At 43.1% G+C, this 20,697-nt stretch overlaps 1 protein-coding gene across 1 annotated transcript in view; it reads right to left on the reverse strand.

The window, feature by feature from the left end:
• Positions 1-902: 902 nt before the first annotated feature.
• ABCD2 (ATP binding cassette subfamily D member 2) overlaps positions 903-20,697 on the reverse strand; it is a 77,192-nt gene continuing 57,397 nt past the window's right edge. The window contains exons 7-10 of the mRNA XM_074942445.1: positions 19,985-20,130; positions 10,372-10,456; positions 7,501-7,626; positions 903-4,338 (exon numbers count right to left, since the gene is read on the reverse strand). Coding sequence (XP_074798546.1) covers positions 4,128-4,338; positions 7,501-7,626; positions 10,372-10,456; positions 19,985-20,130 — 568 coding nt within the window. The 3' untranslated portion in view covers positions 903-4,127. The remainder of the gene's footprint in view (positions 4,339-7,500; positions 7,627-10,371; positions 10,457-19,984; positions 20,131-20,697) is intronic.

Here is a 20,697-nt window from a genome sequence, read left to right on the forward strand (position 1 = left end):
GGGGGCTCTGGTCATAGGGAGCTGGGGGGGTGTTGGGCAGGGGGGCTGCGTGGCCCAAGCTGCGTGCTGCCTGCATGCCTCAAGGGGAAGGGGCATGCTGGTAGCACAGGGTCGGGCGGACCACTGTCTCTGGCAACTGCCAGTGTATAAACAGTGCCCTCGCACTGGGCTGGGGCCGTCCCTGCCATGCCTTGCCCCTGGCTGGCCCCTTGCTCTGGGGACTGACCTCTCCCCGCCATGCTCCATTGCCTCCATGGGGCCCACAAATAGGTTTGGCGCCGGGCCCACAAAAGTTTAAGCCGGCCCTGTTTGTATGGGATGTTTGGAAAGTCCCGATACTAGTAGTTCATGCTGGTGCCGTAGGGTTAAAACTTGCCCTGACAGCCTTTGAGGCTCCTCTCGCTAATTTCAGCTGATCCTGCCTGTGCTGCTCTCACACAGTGTCAAACCCTCTCCCTTAAACCTCACTGCAAATGGTGGCTGCATTCCTGTCACAGATCAATTCCAACCTAAAGCTGGCTGGCCTGGGATGTGAGAAGCCAAGCAGCAGCCTGTCACTTCAGTCTGTCCTAGACAGCAAAGCCAACAGCTTCAAAGATAGTTAGGCACCTAACTCCCTTTGAAATCAAGGAGCATTCGGTGCCTAGGTACCTTTGTGGATCTGAGCCCTTTACTCCTCTATGAAGGAAATTGAAAAATCCCATGAAGTTTTTACCTCTTTCAGGAATGTAGTGCCACTCCAGCCCTATCCGGGTGCTCTCTTAGTATAGTGCAGGCAGAGATCTCACGTGCTCCTTGGACTGCTTTTTGAATGGTTCAAAAACACAGGACAATTGTAAAGCAAATGCCATGAATTTATTTGGTGTTGAAATAAATTACAACTGTAAAGCATAATTTATTGCATTAAAAATGATCTGCTTTTAAAGGGCATTAAACCAAATGTAAACAGAACAAAGACAACATTGATTGAGCAATTCATTCATTTTAATCTTTATAAACATTCTATACCCTATATTGTTGAAACCTCTGGACATAAGTTTATAAAAAGACTTGCACATGCACAAAGATAAATTTGAGTTTACCAAAAGGATATTATAGAATTCAAATAATTTTAGTGGCTTTAGGGAGGAAGTTACTATTGCAAATTCTCCAGTCCTGCTTTCCTCGTGCAGACACAACTCCCTTTGATTTTACTGGAGTTTGATCTATGAGAATAGAATCCAACCCTAAATGATGAAATTAGCATAGAACCAAAACTGATCAGTAAAGCAAACATTCATTGCAGTTACAGTGTTAATAGCCAGAGAGCAGAGACTGTTTTTAAACATGTTTAAAACAAAAAAACCCCTGACCTTCAATGAATTAGTTTTGCTGGATAATTTGTATTTTAAATTTTTTTTCCAGATAATATAATCTCAGGAATGGGGAAAGGTGTTAATTCTGCTCAAGGCCTTTTCTCCTGTAGTAGTCAGATCCTGTGAAGTGCTGAGTACCCTGAGTTTCCATTAATTTGAACAGAGTTTGAGGGTGTTCACAGCCCACCCAGAAGTGCTCTGCACAATCCAGCATCTGGCCCTGGTTCCATTATGATTTTAGCACATGAAATTCCTTAAACCAATGAGCTCAGCTGTGGCTAGCTCTGCATGGGCGTGCAAGGGGAAAAATAGGCAAAAGGGCCCAGTCCCTCGAAGATATGTAGGCTCCCACCTTCCAGAGAAATTAATGGAAGTTAGGCGCCTAAACACCTTTTGAGAATGTGGGACAAGGAGGGGTCTTCTGCACACCCTGGTGCTGAGACTAGACACTCATGGCGTGAAATGACTCTGAAAGGGCAGTGCCCACAGAGGCAGAGACAAGGGGTGGGGGGTCATGTATCATTCCTGCCTCCTGAGCTAGCTGGCTGGCTGATCTCGCTGAGGGTTCAATTCCCTGCCTACCCCACCCTTCCTTTGGGACCCTGAACAAGTCACATTGTCTTTTTGTACAATGCACTTCTCCCCTGCACAGAGTGTTGTGAGGCTAAGGATATTACAGATTGTGAGTGGCTCAGATGCTGCAATCTCTAGGTACAGATAAATGTCTGTTAGGTTGCTGCATTGCCACAAAACAACAGCCTCTCTTGAACTGTGAAAAGTGGGTGGCGCTTACCAGAAATGGGGCACAGTCAGGATGGCGCTGGAGTCCTCTGTGGAGCACTAGCAGGAATGACAGCTGATCTCCTCCTGACAGAAACCTCAGCTAAGGGCAGTGGCAAACTGCTGGCGTTTTGGAGTCTTTTCTAGCACAAGCGTATTGAGCTTCCGTCTCTGCAATTAATGTCAATGCAACTCCAGTCTGAAGTACCCCATGGAAGAGCTAGCAGTGAGTACAGCTAAGCAAATGGCCTAAACCCTCCCTGAGCCTTAATACATCGCCTGTGTTTTGCAACGGAGCTTTGTCAGCCTGCAAAGCACCGGTCACACAGCAATCCCCTAACAATTAACTGTTTTTCTTTTAAAACAGACCCACCAAACTTCAGATCCAATTTCTCTCTGCTTAGCCTCTCTTGTTTCCTCAAAGCAGACTAAACACTTTCAAAAGCCGTCCCTTCCTATTCTACCTTCCAGAGCTGTCCATTATGAGTGGCCTGTTGTACCAGAGGGGGAAGGGATCGTTGCACATTTCTGGACTGCACTCTCTTCATCCTGTCTCATCTACCCTTGTGCTGCTGTCAAGTAAAATATGGATGCAGCAAACCTTTTATCTGGAAGGTCAGAGGCACTGTGTTCTCGAGGAACTGGAACTTGAGCGCTTCAAATCTATTCCTGTCTCTCACCCTGACTCACTGCATGTTTGGCCTTGAGCGAGGTGCTAAGAAGGTCAATGTTTCCAGAAGCATGCTGCATTTGAGGCATCTTCAGGCTGACTGTCAAGAGGTTCAGAACAACCACAGCTCCCACTGAGGTAAAAAACAGATGCACATACAATTAGACTTCTGAAAACATGGCTGCAAACTTGTGTGTTCTCCCATTTTGTAAATGAGGATAGCAATGTTTACTCACCTTTCTGAGGGGCTGTGGGCATTAACTGATGGTTACACAGGGCTGTAACATTTTAAAGAACTCTAATTGCTGGGCATTTTTATTATCAGGGTGGTAGCTCATGAAAACTAAAGGGTGCATTAATAAAAAGACCTGGATCTTAGATAGGTCTTTTCATCCATCCATCACAAAGTGCCTTACGCTGGTGAGTCGTCTTATCCTCTTTTTATAGATAGGGAAATGAGGCAGAGAGGGGTAATGACTTGCTCGAGGTCACAGCAGGTCAGTGGCAGAGCCAGGAACAGAACCTGAGTCTCCTGACTCAGGATCCAATGCCTTGCCTACCAGAGTATACTGTATAATGGGCATTCGCATTCATAATCCCTTGAAAGGTTACTAGGAATTAATGTACATGTCCTGAGGAAAAAAGGCTTCTTAAATTATGCATTGTGGCACTCTGTACTCTACGTGTGTATTATCTGTCTTGTTAAAGCCCTGTTAATTGGTTGAAAGGACAGTTGGATGGCTGCTGTTATGACAGTTATTTTCTGGGCTGCCTGTCATGTTGTTATTTCCTAGGGAAATGCAACTAACAACATGCATACAGCTCAGCTGAGGAACAGATCAGTTTCACATAGACAGCAAAATGTTTCCTTGTACCCAAACTAGATTTTTGCATGCATGTGCATACTCACCCAAAGCCTGCCTTGCATTGCTCCATGCCGCCAGATTTGCTTTGTTTAGCAGGCATATCATATGCACAGGGCATTCTGTCATGAGAGCACATTCTGCTCATCAACTCCCAAGCAAGAATTCACCAAGCACATCTAACTGTGCCAGTAACAAAGGTGAATTGGGCTTTCACTAGGAATTACTGTAAGCTCTCATGACTAATCTTGTACACAGTGCATTTGCTGATCTACTTTTCAGGGTTCAAACTACTTTCTTCCTTAATACCAAAATGCTAAAATCTTATAAAGCCCTATTTTTTGCTGACTACATTTTTCTATGCTCTAAGCCTACCACAATGCATGCAAACAAGTGTTGTTAAATTTATAAAGCTTTTAACTAAAAATAATTAAAAATATCAAACATAAATTAAGATATTTATTCCTCTTTATCCATTGTTTTAAGCACTGAATCTTCTCCCAAGATTTTACAAAGTTCATTCAGTCTCTGCTGCATTTCAGGAATTCCTGCAAGCTGGGATTCTAGTCTTTGTTTTTCCTCATTGAGTGATAAGCGGATAGCAGTGTCCAATTGTTCTAAACGCCAGCCTCCTTCTCCATCAAACTGCAACAAGTGAGTATGGTACTTCCTGCAGAAGAATTTAAAATATTAGTAATGGCTTTAGGGACATTTTTGTAAGTAAGGTTTGAGATTCCTGGGTGTTAAGTGCCTTAAGGCAGACTTTGAGCAAGGCACTTTTGTATAAAACATCTTCACACTGCAATACCACCATGGCTGAGAACGGACCGTTTTTACAGTCACTGGGAAAAGCTTTTAAAAGCAAGTATGTGACTTGGAAGCCTAAGTCCCATTTTCAAAAAGAGACTTCAGCACTTTGTAGCCTAAGTCTCACTGAAAGTCACTGGGACTTACCCTAAGGCCTTGCCTACACAGGGATTCAGCAGTTGCCGGTCAGCAGTCTACGTAGCTGCACTGGTGCTGACCCCTGAGTGTAGACAAAGACAAGCCACGGTTTGCAGCAATTGAGCCCCCCGCCCTCTCAGAGCTCCCTGCTGAGGTGGTGCTGGCGGGCGCCCTCAACTGGGTTATTAGGGGTGCCACCCCAGGGCCTTTGGCTTCAGGGGGTGGAGGTGGCTGTCCCCCACTTCCTGGCTGCCCAACAAGGAATGGCAATGGCGGCTGAGGCTGTGCTGCCCTAACAGCAGCTGCCAGGCAAAGCCCTGTTTCTTCAGATACTGTAACAGCAGCAGCATCTGGGGCTCTGTCCATAGGGGAATGGCAGCAGGGAGCCCCCTTTCCTGGCTGCACTCACCAAAGCAGCTGAGACCTCTACACCTCCTCAACCAGCCAAGGAAAATCCTTCTCTCCTGCCCACCCACCTGAAGAGAATCAGCAGCTGCTCTCTAATGTGCACTTACCTGAGCAGAATGCCTCAAGCTGCAGGGAGTCCCCTTCACACAAGGACATCACAACTCCACAGCTATGGGACCTCTACACAAGCCCAAGCCCCCATGTATATAAAATGACCCCTTCCACTCCACAGAATGAAGGGAGCATATAGACCATTTAATTTTATTTGTTACTTTCTGTGTGATATTATACCTTTTTACCAGAAAGTCCACAGGTCCCAATATTTTGCAGGACTGGGTGCATCAGAATGCTATTGGTGCAACTGTATTTATTTTATGTTGCATGTCATTTTTCCTGAATTTCAAGCCCTGACTGAAAGCTTTGCCTGTCCAAACGCTTCAGTTCTCCAGTGTTCCTTGATTTGCAAGTAGTGGAAAAAAAAAACAACCCAGCACAGGTGTCATAGATCTTTCAATCAGCAGCAGGGCGTGTGCTCAAAGAAATATTACAAGATTTGCACATTGACTTTTTCAAGACACATACAGACATTTAAGAACATGGGGGGGCGGGGTTTCCAGCAGATGTGCTGTTATGAGCTGGGTAATTGAAAGTGAAGTTTATTGATGTTGAACTACATCACAAAGTGGTGATTATCAAAGTCATGTAATTCCATAAAGGAGATTTGATAAATTAATAAACTTCCGCAGTTTGACATAATCAGCAGATGAGATATAATTGTATCATTATAATGACCACTTCACATGCATTGTTCTGTATAGCACAGATTGTTTAACCAATCCTCTTATACCCACTCCCAAAAGTCACATAAATTAGAAAGAAGACACTGTCCTGAGAAGAAAATTGGCTGCTCTCCCAGACAGCATTAATCAGCCATCTCAGACTATCTGCTGCATGGAACATAAAAAACTGGTATTGTCCAGTGTTATCCTTGAGGAAGAGAGAACAGTTCATAATCTGATCTTCTGTCTCTGCATGGCAATATCCTGGGAAGCATAGCTGAGTTGAAGACGTTTTAAGTCTAAATCTCAGAATTTGGTACTTCCTTCTTCCCACTTAAGACCAATACACACAGTGTATATTCCCCACAAGTCTATGAAATGGATGTATTAAAATTTGTCTCTCTTGCTATCAAACGATCAGATCAGTTGATAATTTTGATAAACAAATGGAGATCACAAGAGGAACTGGAAACCTGCCTGACCAGCATAATTATCTGAAAACAAGTAAAAACAGTGGGGACATAGACCTCCAAAGACCTTCAGTCCAAACCAATACACAGAAGCTCCCTCTGGGATCTAACTCTCTTGTAGGCTAGACACCTCTCCCCCACTCCCATATTTAACTAGATACTTGCTTTCTTATCCAGTGATTTTAAAATAAGCTTGCCCCTTTTTATATTTAAAGTGGTTTTTTTATTTTTAATGTAATCTAATCTCTTTTAAAAATAAGTGGAATATGGGAGCTGAGCTTGTGGGTGGCAAACATCTATTTTTCCAGATTTCCTGTCATTTGAGTTTTTTTCATAATTTAGGCCCCAATCCTATACATGCTTTACTTTTTGCTCTGTGACTAGTCTCACTGACTAGGGAGGAATATGGCGGAAGCAATCCTTTTCTCAGAGAAGCTAAGGGAATGGGACAGTAATACAGCATATTTCAACTGTGAGGTCAAGAGGGCACAAAGCCTTTTGTCACAGGATAAAAAAAGGAGGCGGCAGTGGAGAACTTGGACTTGAGAACTAACAGTTCCCATTTAGTAACAGATTTCCTGCTTGGGGGTGCACTAAGAGGTAAAAAAACATTGCAGGATTAGAATGCATAATTGATGCTAAAAATGATGGGTCTGTTCCTCCTTGTGAATAGGGTAACCAGACAGCAAATGTGAAAAATCGGGACGGGGGTGGAGGGTGATAGGAGCCTATAAAAGAAAAAGACCCAAAAATCGGGACTGTCCCTTAAAAAAAAAAAAAAAGGGGACATCTGGTCACCCTACTTGTGAAAGACAAAGGAGGAGATTATCTTGGTGACATATTGGCCATCTTCTTCTTCCAAGCAATGGACAACCTGCCTGAGAAGTAGCCATTCTATTTATCTTTTCCCTTTGTGTTTACAGAATAATATGGTGATATTTGCTGCAGCTGTGACATGATGTAATAATTAATTGGCTCTTTCGCTATCTGCATGTTGCTATTAAGAGTGAAAAATTCAAATGCATTAAAAAAAGGAAATAAATAGGTGTACATAAAAGGGAGAAAATCAATGCTAAATGCAGTTCCATGTCTATTATTGTAGTCAAGTTATTTTAAAAGGAGCATAGATATTGAATTAACAAGTGTACTGGAGCACAGAAGAAAAGTGAGTCTATCATCTGGTAGAAAGCTAAAAATAACCCCCCATTGTAAGTACTTGGATATACTCACCAAAGAGAAGGTCTGTGTGTGATAGAAAGCAAGGATATCCCAGAACCTTTTGCAGCTTGGAATATCTTTCCTTCAACATCAATGCTTACAGCACTTGTACATTCATCCAACAATGCATATTTTGGTCTTTCAAAAGAAAAGAAAACGTGTTCCTCATTTAGTTTTTGCACAACATTCCTACACACTGCATACAATGCTTAATTTAAAGAACAGAGATGATGCTTGTTGGGTGAGAACTTGTTTTCAGAGACCACCGTGACTCATCTAGTACTGTAAGCTAGTATGCAACAGCACAATGGCCCCACTCCTCAAACCCTTACTCAGGTAAAACTGCCTTGGTCTTTAATTATAACCCACTAGTGCATGGGAGTAGAGTAGAGGCTTCACTCTACATGCAGCAGATTAGTGAGAAGTTTGCAAATGCTGTACAATATCATAGAAGCTCCAAAGTTCTAATAAAAATACATTAAAAGCCCTTACCTAGGAGCCCAGCTTGGTGGATCAGTGATAAAGCATTGCTCTGCCATTCGAGAGATCTAGGCTCAATACCAGATCACACTCTCTTACCCCCCAGGCCACAATGGAAGAATACAGCACCTGAGGGAAGGGAATGCTTTACGCTGCTTACAGGCAGCCATTCTGGCTGACAAAAGAATATAGTGGGCAGCTACTCAAAATAGGTTGATATTAAATTACACACGTGAGGCTTATACCCTAGAACTACTACACTACTGCCTTTGGAATGGAATAGATAGACTACCATCGAACAAAATCATCAGAGACAGAGATGAACATGATAGGTTGGGGGAAGAGTCAACACAGCTTGTGTAAAGGGAAATCATGTCTCACCAATCTGTTAGAATTCTCTGAAGGAGTCAAACAAACATGTGGACAAGGGTGATCCAGCTAATATAGTGTACTTGTACTTTCAGAAAGCCTATGACAAGGTCCTGTGTCAAAGGCTCTTAAACAAAGTAAGATAAGAGGGAAGGTCCTCTCATGGATCAGTAACTGGTTAAAAGATGGGAAACAGGGTAGGAATAAATAGTCAGTTTTCACAATGGAGAAAGGTAAATAGTGGAGTAACCCAAGGATCTGTACTGGAAACTGTGCCGTTCAACATATTCATAAGTGATCTGGAAAAGAGGGTGAACAGAGAAGTGGCAACATTTGCAGATGACACAAAATTACTCAAGATAGTTAAGTGCAAAGCTGACTGTGAAGAGTCACAAAGGGATCTCACTAAACCCAGTCATCCACTGAGTGACAAAACAGCAGACAAAATTCAGTGTTAATAAATGCAAAGTAATGCACACTGGAAAAAATAATCCCAACTATACATACAAAATGATGTGGTTTAAATTAGCTGTTGCCAATCAAAGAGATCTTGGCATCATTGATAGTTCTCTAAAAACATTCGCTCAATGTGCGGTGGCACTCCAAAAAGTGAGCAGAATATTAGGAACCATCAGGAAAGGGATAGATAAGAAGACAGTAAATATCATATTGCCAGTCTATAAATGCATAGTATGCCTACACTTGGAATACTGCATGCAGATCTGGTTGACCCATCTTAATATATATATATATATATATATATATATATATACACACACACATATATACACTAGAATTGGAAAAGGTGCAGAGAAGGGCAACCAAAATGACTAGGGGTTTGGAAGAACTTCCATAGGAGGAGAGATTAAAAAGACTGGGACTGTTCAGATTAGAAAAGAGATGACAAAGGGGGATATGACAGAGGTCTATAAAATCATGACTGGTGCGGAGAAAAAGTGTTATTTACCCCTTTGCAAAAGGGAAGTAGAGGTCACCTGATTAAATGATCAAGCAGCAGGTTTAAAACAAACAAAAGGAAAGGCTTCTTCACATAACACACAATCAGCCTGTGGAACTCATTACCACGGGATGTTTTGAAGGCCAAAGATTAACTGGGTTCAAAAAAGAATTATATAAATCCATGGAGGATAGGTCCAGCCTGACTAATAGCAACCCCATGTGCCGCTGTCCCTGAACTTCCAACTGCCAAAAGCTGGGACTGGATGAGAGGGGATGGATTATTCAAAACTGCTCTTTTCTGTTCATTCCCTTTGAAGCATCTGGCACTGGCCACTATCAGAGAGAGGGGACTGGACTGGACTAGATAGGCCACTGATCTGACCCAGTGTGGCCATTCTTATGTTCTGATTAGATAAAATACCCAACAGGGAATCTAGGTTTGAATCCCACGCTGGGACTGTTATTTGGTATCGGTGTGTACAGCACCTAGCACAGCGAGGCCCATACCTGTCTGGCTTCTAGGCAGTACTGCAATATAAGTGTTAATGGCTTTCACTTCCTGATCTTGCTCTGTGCATGGTGGTGGAACTTCTGGGTGCAGGGCTGACCTTGTATTACTCAGCAGTGTTAATGTATCAGAAAGTAACTAAAGAGCAACTCAAGATGCTTCTATCCCTCCAGGTGCTGAGTGTGTTGCCTTTGCAGAGTTTCCAGCCTCATGTGGTCCAAGAGTAAAGGTCCAAAGGATAGGTCTCAAACTCACATCCCCCGTATGACGATATTTCCCACGATATTTCTAGGATTGCCCCAATGTGATCATTTTTGTTCCTGATGCTAAGGAGAGTAATGTCTGGAAAACGCAATGCTTTTAGTGACAAATTAAAGCAGAAACAAGAAGCATCACCCAAACTAAAAAGCAGATCTCATACACACACCTCTTACAAACTGTGAAGTCTCTTTTCCTGTGCAACTGCCAATCAGTACTGTGTGGGGGGTATAACGACTATCACTGCTCAAACCATTTTTGCAAGCCTCCAAAGCTTGGCTGCCTGAAGAGCAAGTGAATACACTTACTTATGATAAAACATGCGAGCCATGCCCATCCTCTGCTTTTCTCCTCCTGATAAGACATCTCTCCAGTCCATCACAGCATCCCAGCCTTCAAAAAGATACAAACAAAACAGGGAACCATAATGTACAAAACAGGAAACCACAGAAAATTAAGTTCCTGCGTGCCTGCAATCCTCGATTTAAAGCAGAAACAAAATTCCCAGTGGTGTGGTAGAAGAGGTAGATCAAGGCGCTGGGTAAAATTTTCCAAAGTGCCTAAGACACTTATGATCCTAAATCCCATAGTCTTATTTGAAGTAGGCTCCTAAATCCCACTTCAATTTTGAAAATGAGATTTGGCTCCTAAGTCACTTATGCACTTCTGAAATGTTTACATGTCACCTCTGACAAATGTATTCTTTCAGCTGGGTAAATCTATTTCTTTTTTTTTTTCCTGACATGTTACTTTCCCATGGGATAATGCGACACTTCCTTAAAAGTTGAATAAGAATTTTAAAATAATCAACCTACAGGATAAAGAGAAAGGAAATTTAAGAAAATAAATGAGAATTCAATGAGTCAAAATATAAAACTATAAACAGTTACAGAGTGACTCCCTTGCTATTGCAGGTGAGAATGATGTCCGCTCAGATTTTTGGTGACCCAGTTAGAAATGTCACTCACATGCCTCTGCACTGTGAATGCAGACTGTATGCACAAATGGGCAGCTAACACAAACTGGGTACCTGTACAGCACGGGTGCGCACACAGATTTTTTTTTCGCATGCAAACCTCTCCACCCCTTTAATAAAAAGGTAACCCACAATTTCTATAACATTTGACACTGTTTATATAATTAGATTTTCCCATAAATCTTTTTACCATCTCTTCCTCATAGAAAAATCAGTAAAAAAACCCTATTCGAATGCATTTTATTTGCTATTCTTATTATTGTGGAATTGTGTTTATGTCAGCATTATGGCATACGCCTCACATTATACAGGCTACCTTATTAAAATTAAGATTTTAATAAAATTAAGCTTGATAGAACAGTGCAAAACAAGAAATTATTTTTAAAAGGGAGAAACTAGGGTAAGCACATTTCTCCCAATCAATCATTTACAGAGGAGAGAGACAGACTGTCTGACAGGTGGGAGAGGGGGTGGAAGAGGAGGAGGATATATTTCCAGATCAACCCAACACCACTGAAACTAGAGGAATAAAGAGATCCACAAAGACCTTTTGCTGCTTCCGCTGCCTGATCAAAAACGAACAGTTGCCAGATAACACCATAAACAAGGTCAAGTAAGCAAGTTAGGCTGTGTCATTTCTTGGCTTTGGTCTATGGTTAGAAAAGTGCAGGCAGGGTTTTGCAAAGGTGCTGTAGGCTTCTGACTACACAATGGCATTGTTGGAATTGTGCCAGGGCCCACCAGGGCTGTGCCTTTGTAATTTAAGAAGCCTCAGTAAGTCTCCTGATGGAAAGTCAAGCTAAATGAAAATGGGAATCAGTAATGCTGTGAGCTGAATTCCTGGAATTTTCTGTCTACCCGATTGTAAAATATATAGTAACACAATGACATTATTCATATATGTACATGCACATAAATGACAGAGAAATACAACTTTTTCAGTCCTAGGTTCTATTATTTCTTATAATTACATTGGACTCAAATCTGGAGGATCTATCTGGATCTCAGTATATGGCGTGTATATTGCTTCCTATCAGCGGATTTCCTTTAAAGAAAGTTGCCTAATTGTCTCCCTCTTGAGTTACCATTTGGGTGAACTTTCTGCCACTGGTGATAACTGAATGTGAGGGCTCTTTATGACAGGGTGTCCCAGGTGCTACGACCCAGCACAGCACTGAGATGGAGTGCTATTCTGCAGACTCAGCCCAGCAGACAGATGCCATGGGTCTGGTGACCTCCAACCAAGGGGAACAGAAGTTTTGGTGTGTCTGTTTAAGACAAGGGGAACTGGGGTAGGGACAGAGAGTAGTAGCCATGCGATCAACTAAACTCAGGAAGTAACTGAGGCTGATGCTTATATACTCTTTCCTTTTACGTTAATAAAAAAGGGAACCCCAGGAATGTATTGGGATGGATGTTCTGGATCCAAAGTGGTCTCTGTGTGTTCGCATGTACTAAGAGTGGGGACTGTGCCCACTTACAGCCTATACCAGATATGGTACAAGAGTGGTGGAAGGCAAAAGAGAGGAAAGGTTGCTGGGAAATGGAGGGAACATGACCTGTTTAGTAAACTCCCCTATGCTCCCCTCCAAAAAAAGATGTGACCTCCATTTATCAAGGCAAAATCGCCAGGTTTGATTCTGCTTTAACTTATACTTTAACTGTATACTAGTATTTTTGTTTGTTTCCGCTGCCCTATTCCCTCTAATGCCTTCCTCATCCATCCCCTCCACGAGACTTAGAAACGTAAGGATTTAATAATGGTTAGGGAACATAATATAAATGTTACCTGTTGGGTAAATTTAAAATTAATGCTAATTTCTAATGCTCTGATTTCTTCCTCTGAACAGTCAGTAGTGTAGCTTGCAATAAATCAACTTCACAGTTTATATCTGCAACAATTGCATGTGGATAAACCCTTTGCACTTACATAGCACCTTTCAGCAAAGGATCTCAGTGCTTTGGAGACTTCAATAAAGCTTACAACACCCGGTGACACAGGCAATTATCCCCATTTTACAGATGAGGAAACTAAGGCAGAGAGGTTAAAGGACCAGATCCTTATAACTTCCCCTTAGTCTCTGATTGCACAACACAGGTGTAAAGAATATTGAGTATTGTATATATATTCATTTTAGAAATGGCAGGAAAACATCTCTCCAAAGTTGTTTGTGAAAGGAGAACTGTGGGATTTCAGAATGGATTTAGAGACATTTCACAGTTAAAAGATTGGTTTAGTCACATGACAGAATATATGTAACAAAGCAATCAAGCAAAAAAAATAACCAGACTATCAGAATGGCATATGTTTAAGCCTGGGTGCTCTTGGCCAGAGTATCGTAAGTGGAAGCTCTTGTCAAAACTACTCTAAATTTGATTGCAAAACCAATTCAGTTCCTTGTACAGGCTCCTGGATCATCCTCTCCCACTTTCAACAAAAAGTAGGCATTTGTTCTGAGCACATCTGGTAAAGTACATCCCATGAGTCCTGTCTACATGGAAAGGATTGCACTCTGCTACCGCAAAATGGTCAATAGACAGTCACATGTTCTTTTGAAACACTGAAAAATAGGCAAATTGAAGATCGGGGTGGAGCAGCTTCATTGACAAAAGCATAAATAGAACTATAGTTATCAGACTGAAGTCTTTGGAGCATATGCCAGGTCTGTCTGTATGTCTATATAGTGCCGAGGCCTATGGGAACCAAGTACTGAAAAGGCTCCTGGAGCTACCGTAATGCAAAATAATAATGCTGCAAAGTCATGAACTAGTTCCACCTGCTTAGTAGTTCATCAGTCCCTGGGCTGACAAAACTGGGCAAGCACTAGGCAGGTTACAACAGGTATCTGGGGATTTTATAATGTAATAAACTGATCAGTTTGCCCCAGGCTGCAGTGCTACTGACAGTTGCTAAATATGTACACATTTTGACCCAGGATGGGGAATTAAAGCTCTACAGATCCATATTTACTTTTATTTTTTTTTAACTCTTTAATCTAGATTACTGGCCATGTCTTTTCAACATCAAATGTTAACCATGGCTTTAATTATTATTTCTAATATATTTTATGTTTCTATTCATTTATTTTATTGTAAAATTATTGGACAGCATCCTGAGCACCTTCACAGTGTTGTAGTGTGGGCTTTATAAATAAACACAATATTAGGTTCCCCTAGCTGAGTAGACACTGTCAGTGTCCTTTTTGTGGATCTGGGACCAAATCCAGCAGTAGTATAAATTAACTGGCTATTATAAGCTTGTTGGAAAACAAGGGTAAGTGCCCCTCATCTGATATGTGAGGCAAACCTGCAGCCAGGCCGGGGTAGCTCACTCTTTTTGTGGATACAGACTAACACGGCTGCTACTCTGAAACCTGTCAGCTGGTCCTGACTCACTGCTCCAACAGAACCTGCAGTGACTCACCACTCAGTATGCTGCAGCAGCCTATCCCTGAGCAAGACCCAGGTCAAATGACCGCCAGGCACAAGTATTTCACTGACCCTGCAGAGCTGCAAGTCAGTCTGTGCAACAGCACTTCCTGGCCAGGAACCCTTCTGCTGCTTTGCAATATTACTTGGGCCTTACCAAATGCATGGTCCATTTTGGTCAATTACATGGTCACAGGATTTTAAAAATGGTAAATTTCACAGTTTCATATATTTAAAACCTGAAATTTCACAGCAGGCTGGGGTGGAGGGGGGTGGTCGCAAGGCTGTTATAGGAAGGTCATGGTATTGCCGCCTTTACTTCTGTGCTGCTGCCTTCAGAGCTGGGTGACATACCATACCATGCTGTCCTCACTTCTGCATTGCTGTTGGTGGCTGTGCTGCCTTCACAGCTTGGCTACTGGCCAGCAGCTGCCGCTCTCCGGCCGCCTAGCTCTGTGAAATCTGGTCTCCCCTACAATAGCCAGATTTCATGGGGGCGATCAGATGTCACGGTCTAGGACATGTTTTTCACGGCCATGAATTTGGTAGGGCCCTAAGTACTACAGATTTCCTAGGCTTCCAGCCTGCTCTTGATCTGGCTCCTGTTCCTGCCCCCCAGCCTTATCCCAATCTACTTTAGCCTGGTTCATGCCTTGCCCTGACCCCGCTCCAGGTTTGCATTAGCCTCCTGACCCCCAGACCCTTGGACTGACTCCAATCTGGCATCAACTCGTTTTCTGACTGTGACCCTGATTTGGCTTGTCCATGGACTCTGACCCTAGTTCTGACCCACAGCCTGTCCATGGGCCATGGTTTCAAAGTGGCCCAATCCTAACCCCATGTCCAGCTACCATGCCTGACCATGTAGAACCCAGAGCCTGACAAGTTGGTGTGGAGAACAATGATATGGATAGCAAATTCAGCCCCTCGCTTAAGGGAATGCACCTCACACTGGGAGTTGTCTGCTGGCACCAGAGCTGAATTTGGGTTTAGGAATGTTCAGATTCGATCAGCATAAATTAATTTATTGGGGAGGAAAAGACCTGATTTTTCTTGTACCTGCTGGTTAGTTGAGTTTCCTGTTACATCCTGCTTCTGCCCCCATAGAGAGTACGTTACATGTGGATAGTACATCTATTAAATGCCAAATCTGGGCAAGTTATTTTTCGTTCTCATACACCCACTTTGACTCATTTTAGGCCAAATCTTAGACCCGGTGCAGTAAAATGGAATTTCTGCTATTGGCTATAATGGGAATAGGAATTGGCCTCTGGGAGGGAGTTTGTGTGCAGGAGAGGGTGCAGGCTGCGAGCTTACATCACCACTGAATATGGTCCAGAGACTTCCACAGCAGTTGCACCCTCTGGGCCAGATTTTGATTATATTTATACTGATGTAAATCTGAAGTAACTCTACTGAAGACAATGGGATTATTCTGGTATAAATCAGATCAGAATCAGGCTTGCTTACTCTAGGCTGTATTTGGCTCTCAACCCTACCTCTAGGGAGTGGAGCACAAATCCTTACAGCACCTTATTATGTGTACCCAGCAATCAGACGATTAAAATATAGACAAACTGTAAAATCCTCAGGGCACAGCCCTAACAGAGACATAATACAGCAAGGGATGGGAAACAAAGGGAGTGGGATGTGAAAGACAACAGCAAACAATGAGAAATGCTGTTTGTTATAGATATACATCTTGCTCCTTTTCTTAAGAATAATAAAAACATGTAAATTGTTTAAATAGCTTGCAGATATTCCACAGGTGTTGCTAGAAATTGGCTAAACTAATAATGGTTACATGAGGGCCTGTTGGGTAAAGTAATGTGTATTTTTAAAAAAGGTATATAATGTCTATTAACATGCACATATGCAAAATGTATGTAACGCATATAAAAGTACACATATTTTGATTGCCATCCTTCTCCTGCACCCTTTGTATGTTGCTTGTCTTGTGGAGAGGAAGGAAGGGGGGAAATGGAACAAACAAGCTGTGAGTTTATCATGCCTCTGACTTTTTTGCTGGTATGTTATAACCCGCTCCTGGTCCCTTTGTCTGCTTAGATTGCAAACTCTCTGGGACAGGGACTTTTCTTACCATATATTTGTGAAGCACCTTGTGTAGCGAGGCCCTGACCCTGTCTGGGGCCTCCGAGTACTCCTGCAATAAGACTAATTATAATATTGTCATTTGAATTATTTGTATAAAGCGTGTGTTCAAATCTGAGGATAGAAAGTCAGGCAGGAGAGCAGGAATAGAGGGCAGTGATGAAAGGCTGACTGAAAGCCCTCCAGCCTCAGAAGCAAGAGATCAAGACCTTGATTCTGGGTCTTCCACTTGGTAGTATATAGCACTATTGGTAATGGCTGCTCTTTAGGTGCAGCATGGTTACTGCTTTATTATGGTTTATTACAACAATCTGTAACTCCACTAGCCCTCCCCCCATTTTTTTTGATCCTGTGACTGCAGAAGTGTTAATGGGCCACTCCATTTGAATAGTCCCTTAGAACAGTGGTTCTCAAACTTTAGCAACCCAAGGGCTCCCATTGTCATTTAAATTTTTTCAGGGACCCTTAAGCACCCCCACTCAGTCCTTGCCCTGCCCCAAGGCCCTGCCCCCTGCTCTCCCCCACCCTCACTCACTTTCACCAGGCTGGGGCAGGAGATTGGGGTGTAGGAGGGGGTGAGGGGTGTGAGCTCTGTGAGGGAGTTTGGATGCAGGGTGCAGGCTCTGGGCTGGGGCAGGGAGGGGGTGAGGGCTCCAGCTCCCAAAAGCAACCAGCACATCCCTCTCTCATCCCTAGGCATGGGGGACAGGAGGGTCTCCGTGCACTGCCCCTGCCCACAGGCACTGCTCTCGCAGCTCCCATGGGCTGCAGTTCCGAGCCAATGGGAGGTGTGGAGTTGGCACTCAGGGCGGGGGTAGCACGTGGAGACCCCCTTTCACCCCTGGGGCCTGAGGGATATGCCTTCGCCCTGTGCACTGCCGGACTTTTAGTGTGCAGGAGGTGCTGGGAGGGAGGGGGAGGAGTTGATCAGCGGGGCCCCAAGTTTGAGAAATGCTGCCTTAGAATATGTGCTAACTACCGATGCTAAACAATCTGTTCCACCTTGTATTTAGCTGTGAGGCTCTAAGTAACCTTCCCAGACCTGAAAAAGAGCTCTGTGTAGATCAAAAACTTGTCTCTCTCACCAATGGAACTTTGTCCAAGAAAAGATATTACCTCACCCAACTGGTCTCTCTAATTAGCTGCATGTGTTCAGATAGAGCGCAGCAGGCAATTCATACTGGCGCATGCAGAGATGATGCATGGGGGGGCGGGGGTGAAGTACCCCCCAGATTGGCCTGCCGGGAGCAGGGAGGGAGAGAGGCTCTGTCCTGATCTCCTTGCGCCTCCCCCTCTTCTGCTCCCCCTGGCATGTTTGGCTGCTCTCCCTGGCAGCCAGAACTGGGCGGGGAGCAGGACGGAGCCACTTCTATCTGAGAGAGCCTGGCTGGGAGGCAGTGGCAGCCTGTTCCCTGCCCGGACTCGGCTGCTGGGGACAGGGGCCGAACATGCTGCGTGGAAGAGGGGGATCCAGCTCGCTCGGTCCCTGTCCCTGGCAGAAGGACCCAGATGGAGAGCCAGGCTCTCTCAGGCAGAAGCGGCTCTGTCCCACTCCCTGCCCAGCTGCCAGGTAATGTGGGGAGAGCATGGCGGCCCCGGGCTGGGCAGGGTGTGTGTGGGGTCACCGGGCAGAGGAGACTTGTGGGGCGGTCACATGTCCTCCCCTTTACATTGTGTCCCACCGCATATTGAGAGGCATGAGTCATCTATGGTTGAGGCCTTCTTTCTCTTCCACAGACCTCAGGAAAGCGTTGGCACCCTATGAACATACACCATGCGATGGCTTATTGCTATTATAGCACAGATGCTTGATATGAAATGTCTTTCTTTAGAAAATATTTCTAAAACTGCTATTTGGAAAAAATGTCTAACATATCCTTCCACTATGAAAAAGAGTTCATAGTGGAAAGATAGCATAAAAAAGCAGGGGAAAAACATAGATCCATCCTTCATATTCAGCTCTGACTTTATTTATTGTGTTTTGGGTTTATTTTTAAATTACTTCCTCCCCACCTCATCCCCAGGGTCCATTCTGCTGCTGCCCATAACAGCCACAGCTTAGCTGCTTTCACTGCTTCTGTTTTTGGTCCCACCTTCCATTAAAGAAGGTAAACTGAGACTTAATATAGTTATTTTAAATTCTCAATTTAGTTAATTGGGCCCTCTGACTCTTCTGCATCTACCTCTGGCTAACAAGTTTTGTCTTCTGGTAAAACGTTTCATGCTGTGTGTTATATTAACAGATGTGAATGTTGAATGTGAATGGAGATGAAAGTAAATTTGATTTACTTTGATTTTATTTTCTCATATTTATCCAATCAGGGCAATGTCCCAAAAACCCAAAGGGCAGAACCATCATGGCTTTTAGGTCAGTAGGTCACACAATCATTAAATTCTTCACATGGGAAATGTTAACCTAGGTAAAAATATGAGTGCAGGATTGTGGATTGGGAAAAATGGGATAAGTACGGAAAATATTACACACATGGACATAAGTGATTACTAATGTTACACTCAGGAACTATTACTATCCCCACTCCACAGTGCCACAGAAAGTCACCAATACAATATGTTTTTCAGAAAGAAACCAATATCCTGGTCTTTTAGCAGAGTAATGGACTCCCAGGCAGGAATTGGAATTCAAAACTAGGCTTCAGTTTCCTACTGCCTGAGCCACTGGGGATGAACTACGCTGTGAGAATGATACAGTTGGTCTCCGAGAGCATGAATTACTGCACCTAAAGTACCTCCCCCTAAAGGAGCACCAACTATAGCTGCACAACCTGCTCTCGTACAGCCTCCTCCTGAGTATCCTTCTGCTTTTTTAAACGCTAGTAGTTCTGTCACAAATCAGTTACTAACGCACACTACAAAGGGAGTCAATTCAAACTACAAATAAGGGATCGGTGGGACCAGAGCTATGAAAATAATCTATAAGAAAACACAACAGAACAAAAAACACATTGACACCAGTGCTCCAGCTCCCTAGATACAACAGGAGACATTAATATCTTGACATTTACTGCGCTGAGGTATTTACAGTGTCCCCTATTCTTAGAATGATGAATACTGGCAATACCATGGTAACTTATACTGCAAGTGGTAAACATGATGGTTCTAAGGGCACTCACTGTAGTTTAGTTACTTTTAACTAGGTCAGTCTGGGGATGCTTGTAGAAAATACTACTTAAAACATGCCTGCTTTGATCAAAGCCATATAGGAGATATAACTGATAGTTGACAATGAATTTAATTCTCCTCTCACTTGCACCTTGTGGAGTCAATGGAGCTGCAACGTTTTAAAACAGGCGTGAGAAGGAGAATTGGGCCCAATATTTTCATAATATTACACTAAAATCTATGCCTGCGAAATGTTCAATTATTTACTAAAATATAGGATTTACCTCCTTCTCTTTGAACTATGTGATACAGATGAACAATGTGCAGGATACATTCCAGATCCTGGTCTTGGTATCCTTTTTCATGCATGTCTTCCACTGAGTCCGGATAAATGACTTGATCACGTAGTGTTCCAATGGACATGTAGGGCCTGTAAAACAACAAAATGAAACTAGTAATCTACACCAAGTCACTTCTCTGCCCTGCTATTTAGTACATCTTGCTGACGTTCTGTGAGCAGAGTATAATGCTTTAAACACTGTTTCTAAAACTGTAATTATCTGTGGATACACTGTGGGTGTATGTTTCTCTAAACTCACTCTGGGGACAATGCACTGTTTACATAAAAACTGATTACAGTGCAGCAACATGCATAACATTAGCCTGAAAACAACATGATAGTTAAAGCAGAATAAACATTTCATGACCTAGTCTGAATCCATGTTTTGGCGGGGCGGGGAAAGATACTTCATACTGTTTTGCATATGTTTTGGTTTTAGATTTTAAAAGTTTAATTCAACATATATATATATATATATATATCAAAAGGAAACTACAATAAAAACTTAGCACAGGTGAGATTCTGTGCTGTATCTCTTAGAAGTGAAACACAGAATTCACAGGCCAGAGGAAAGGTGCCACAAAATCATCTTTTCACCCTCTCTATCCTGAACTGGTTTTGAGGATGGGGAACAGCAGCCCCAGGCAGAGGCAATGG

Source organism: Natator depressus, chromosome 1 (assembly GCF_965152275.1).
Source record: "Natator depressus isolate rNatDep1 chromosome 1, rNatDep2.hap1, whole genome shotgun sequence".
Lineage (NCBI taxonomy): Eukaryota > Metazoa > Chordata > Testudines > Cheloniidae > Natator > Natator depressus.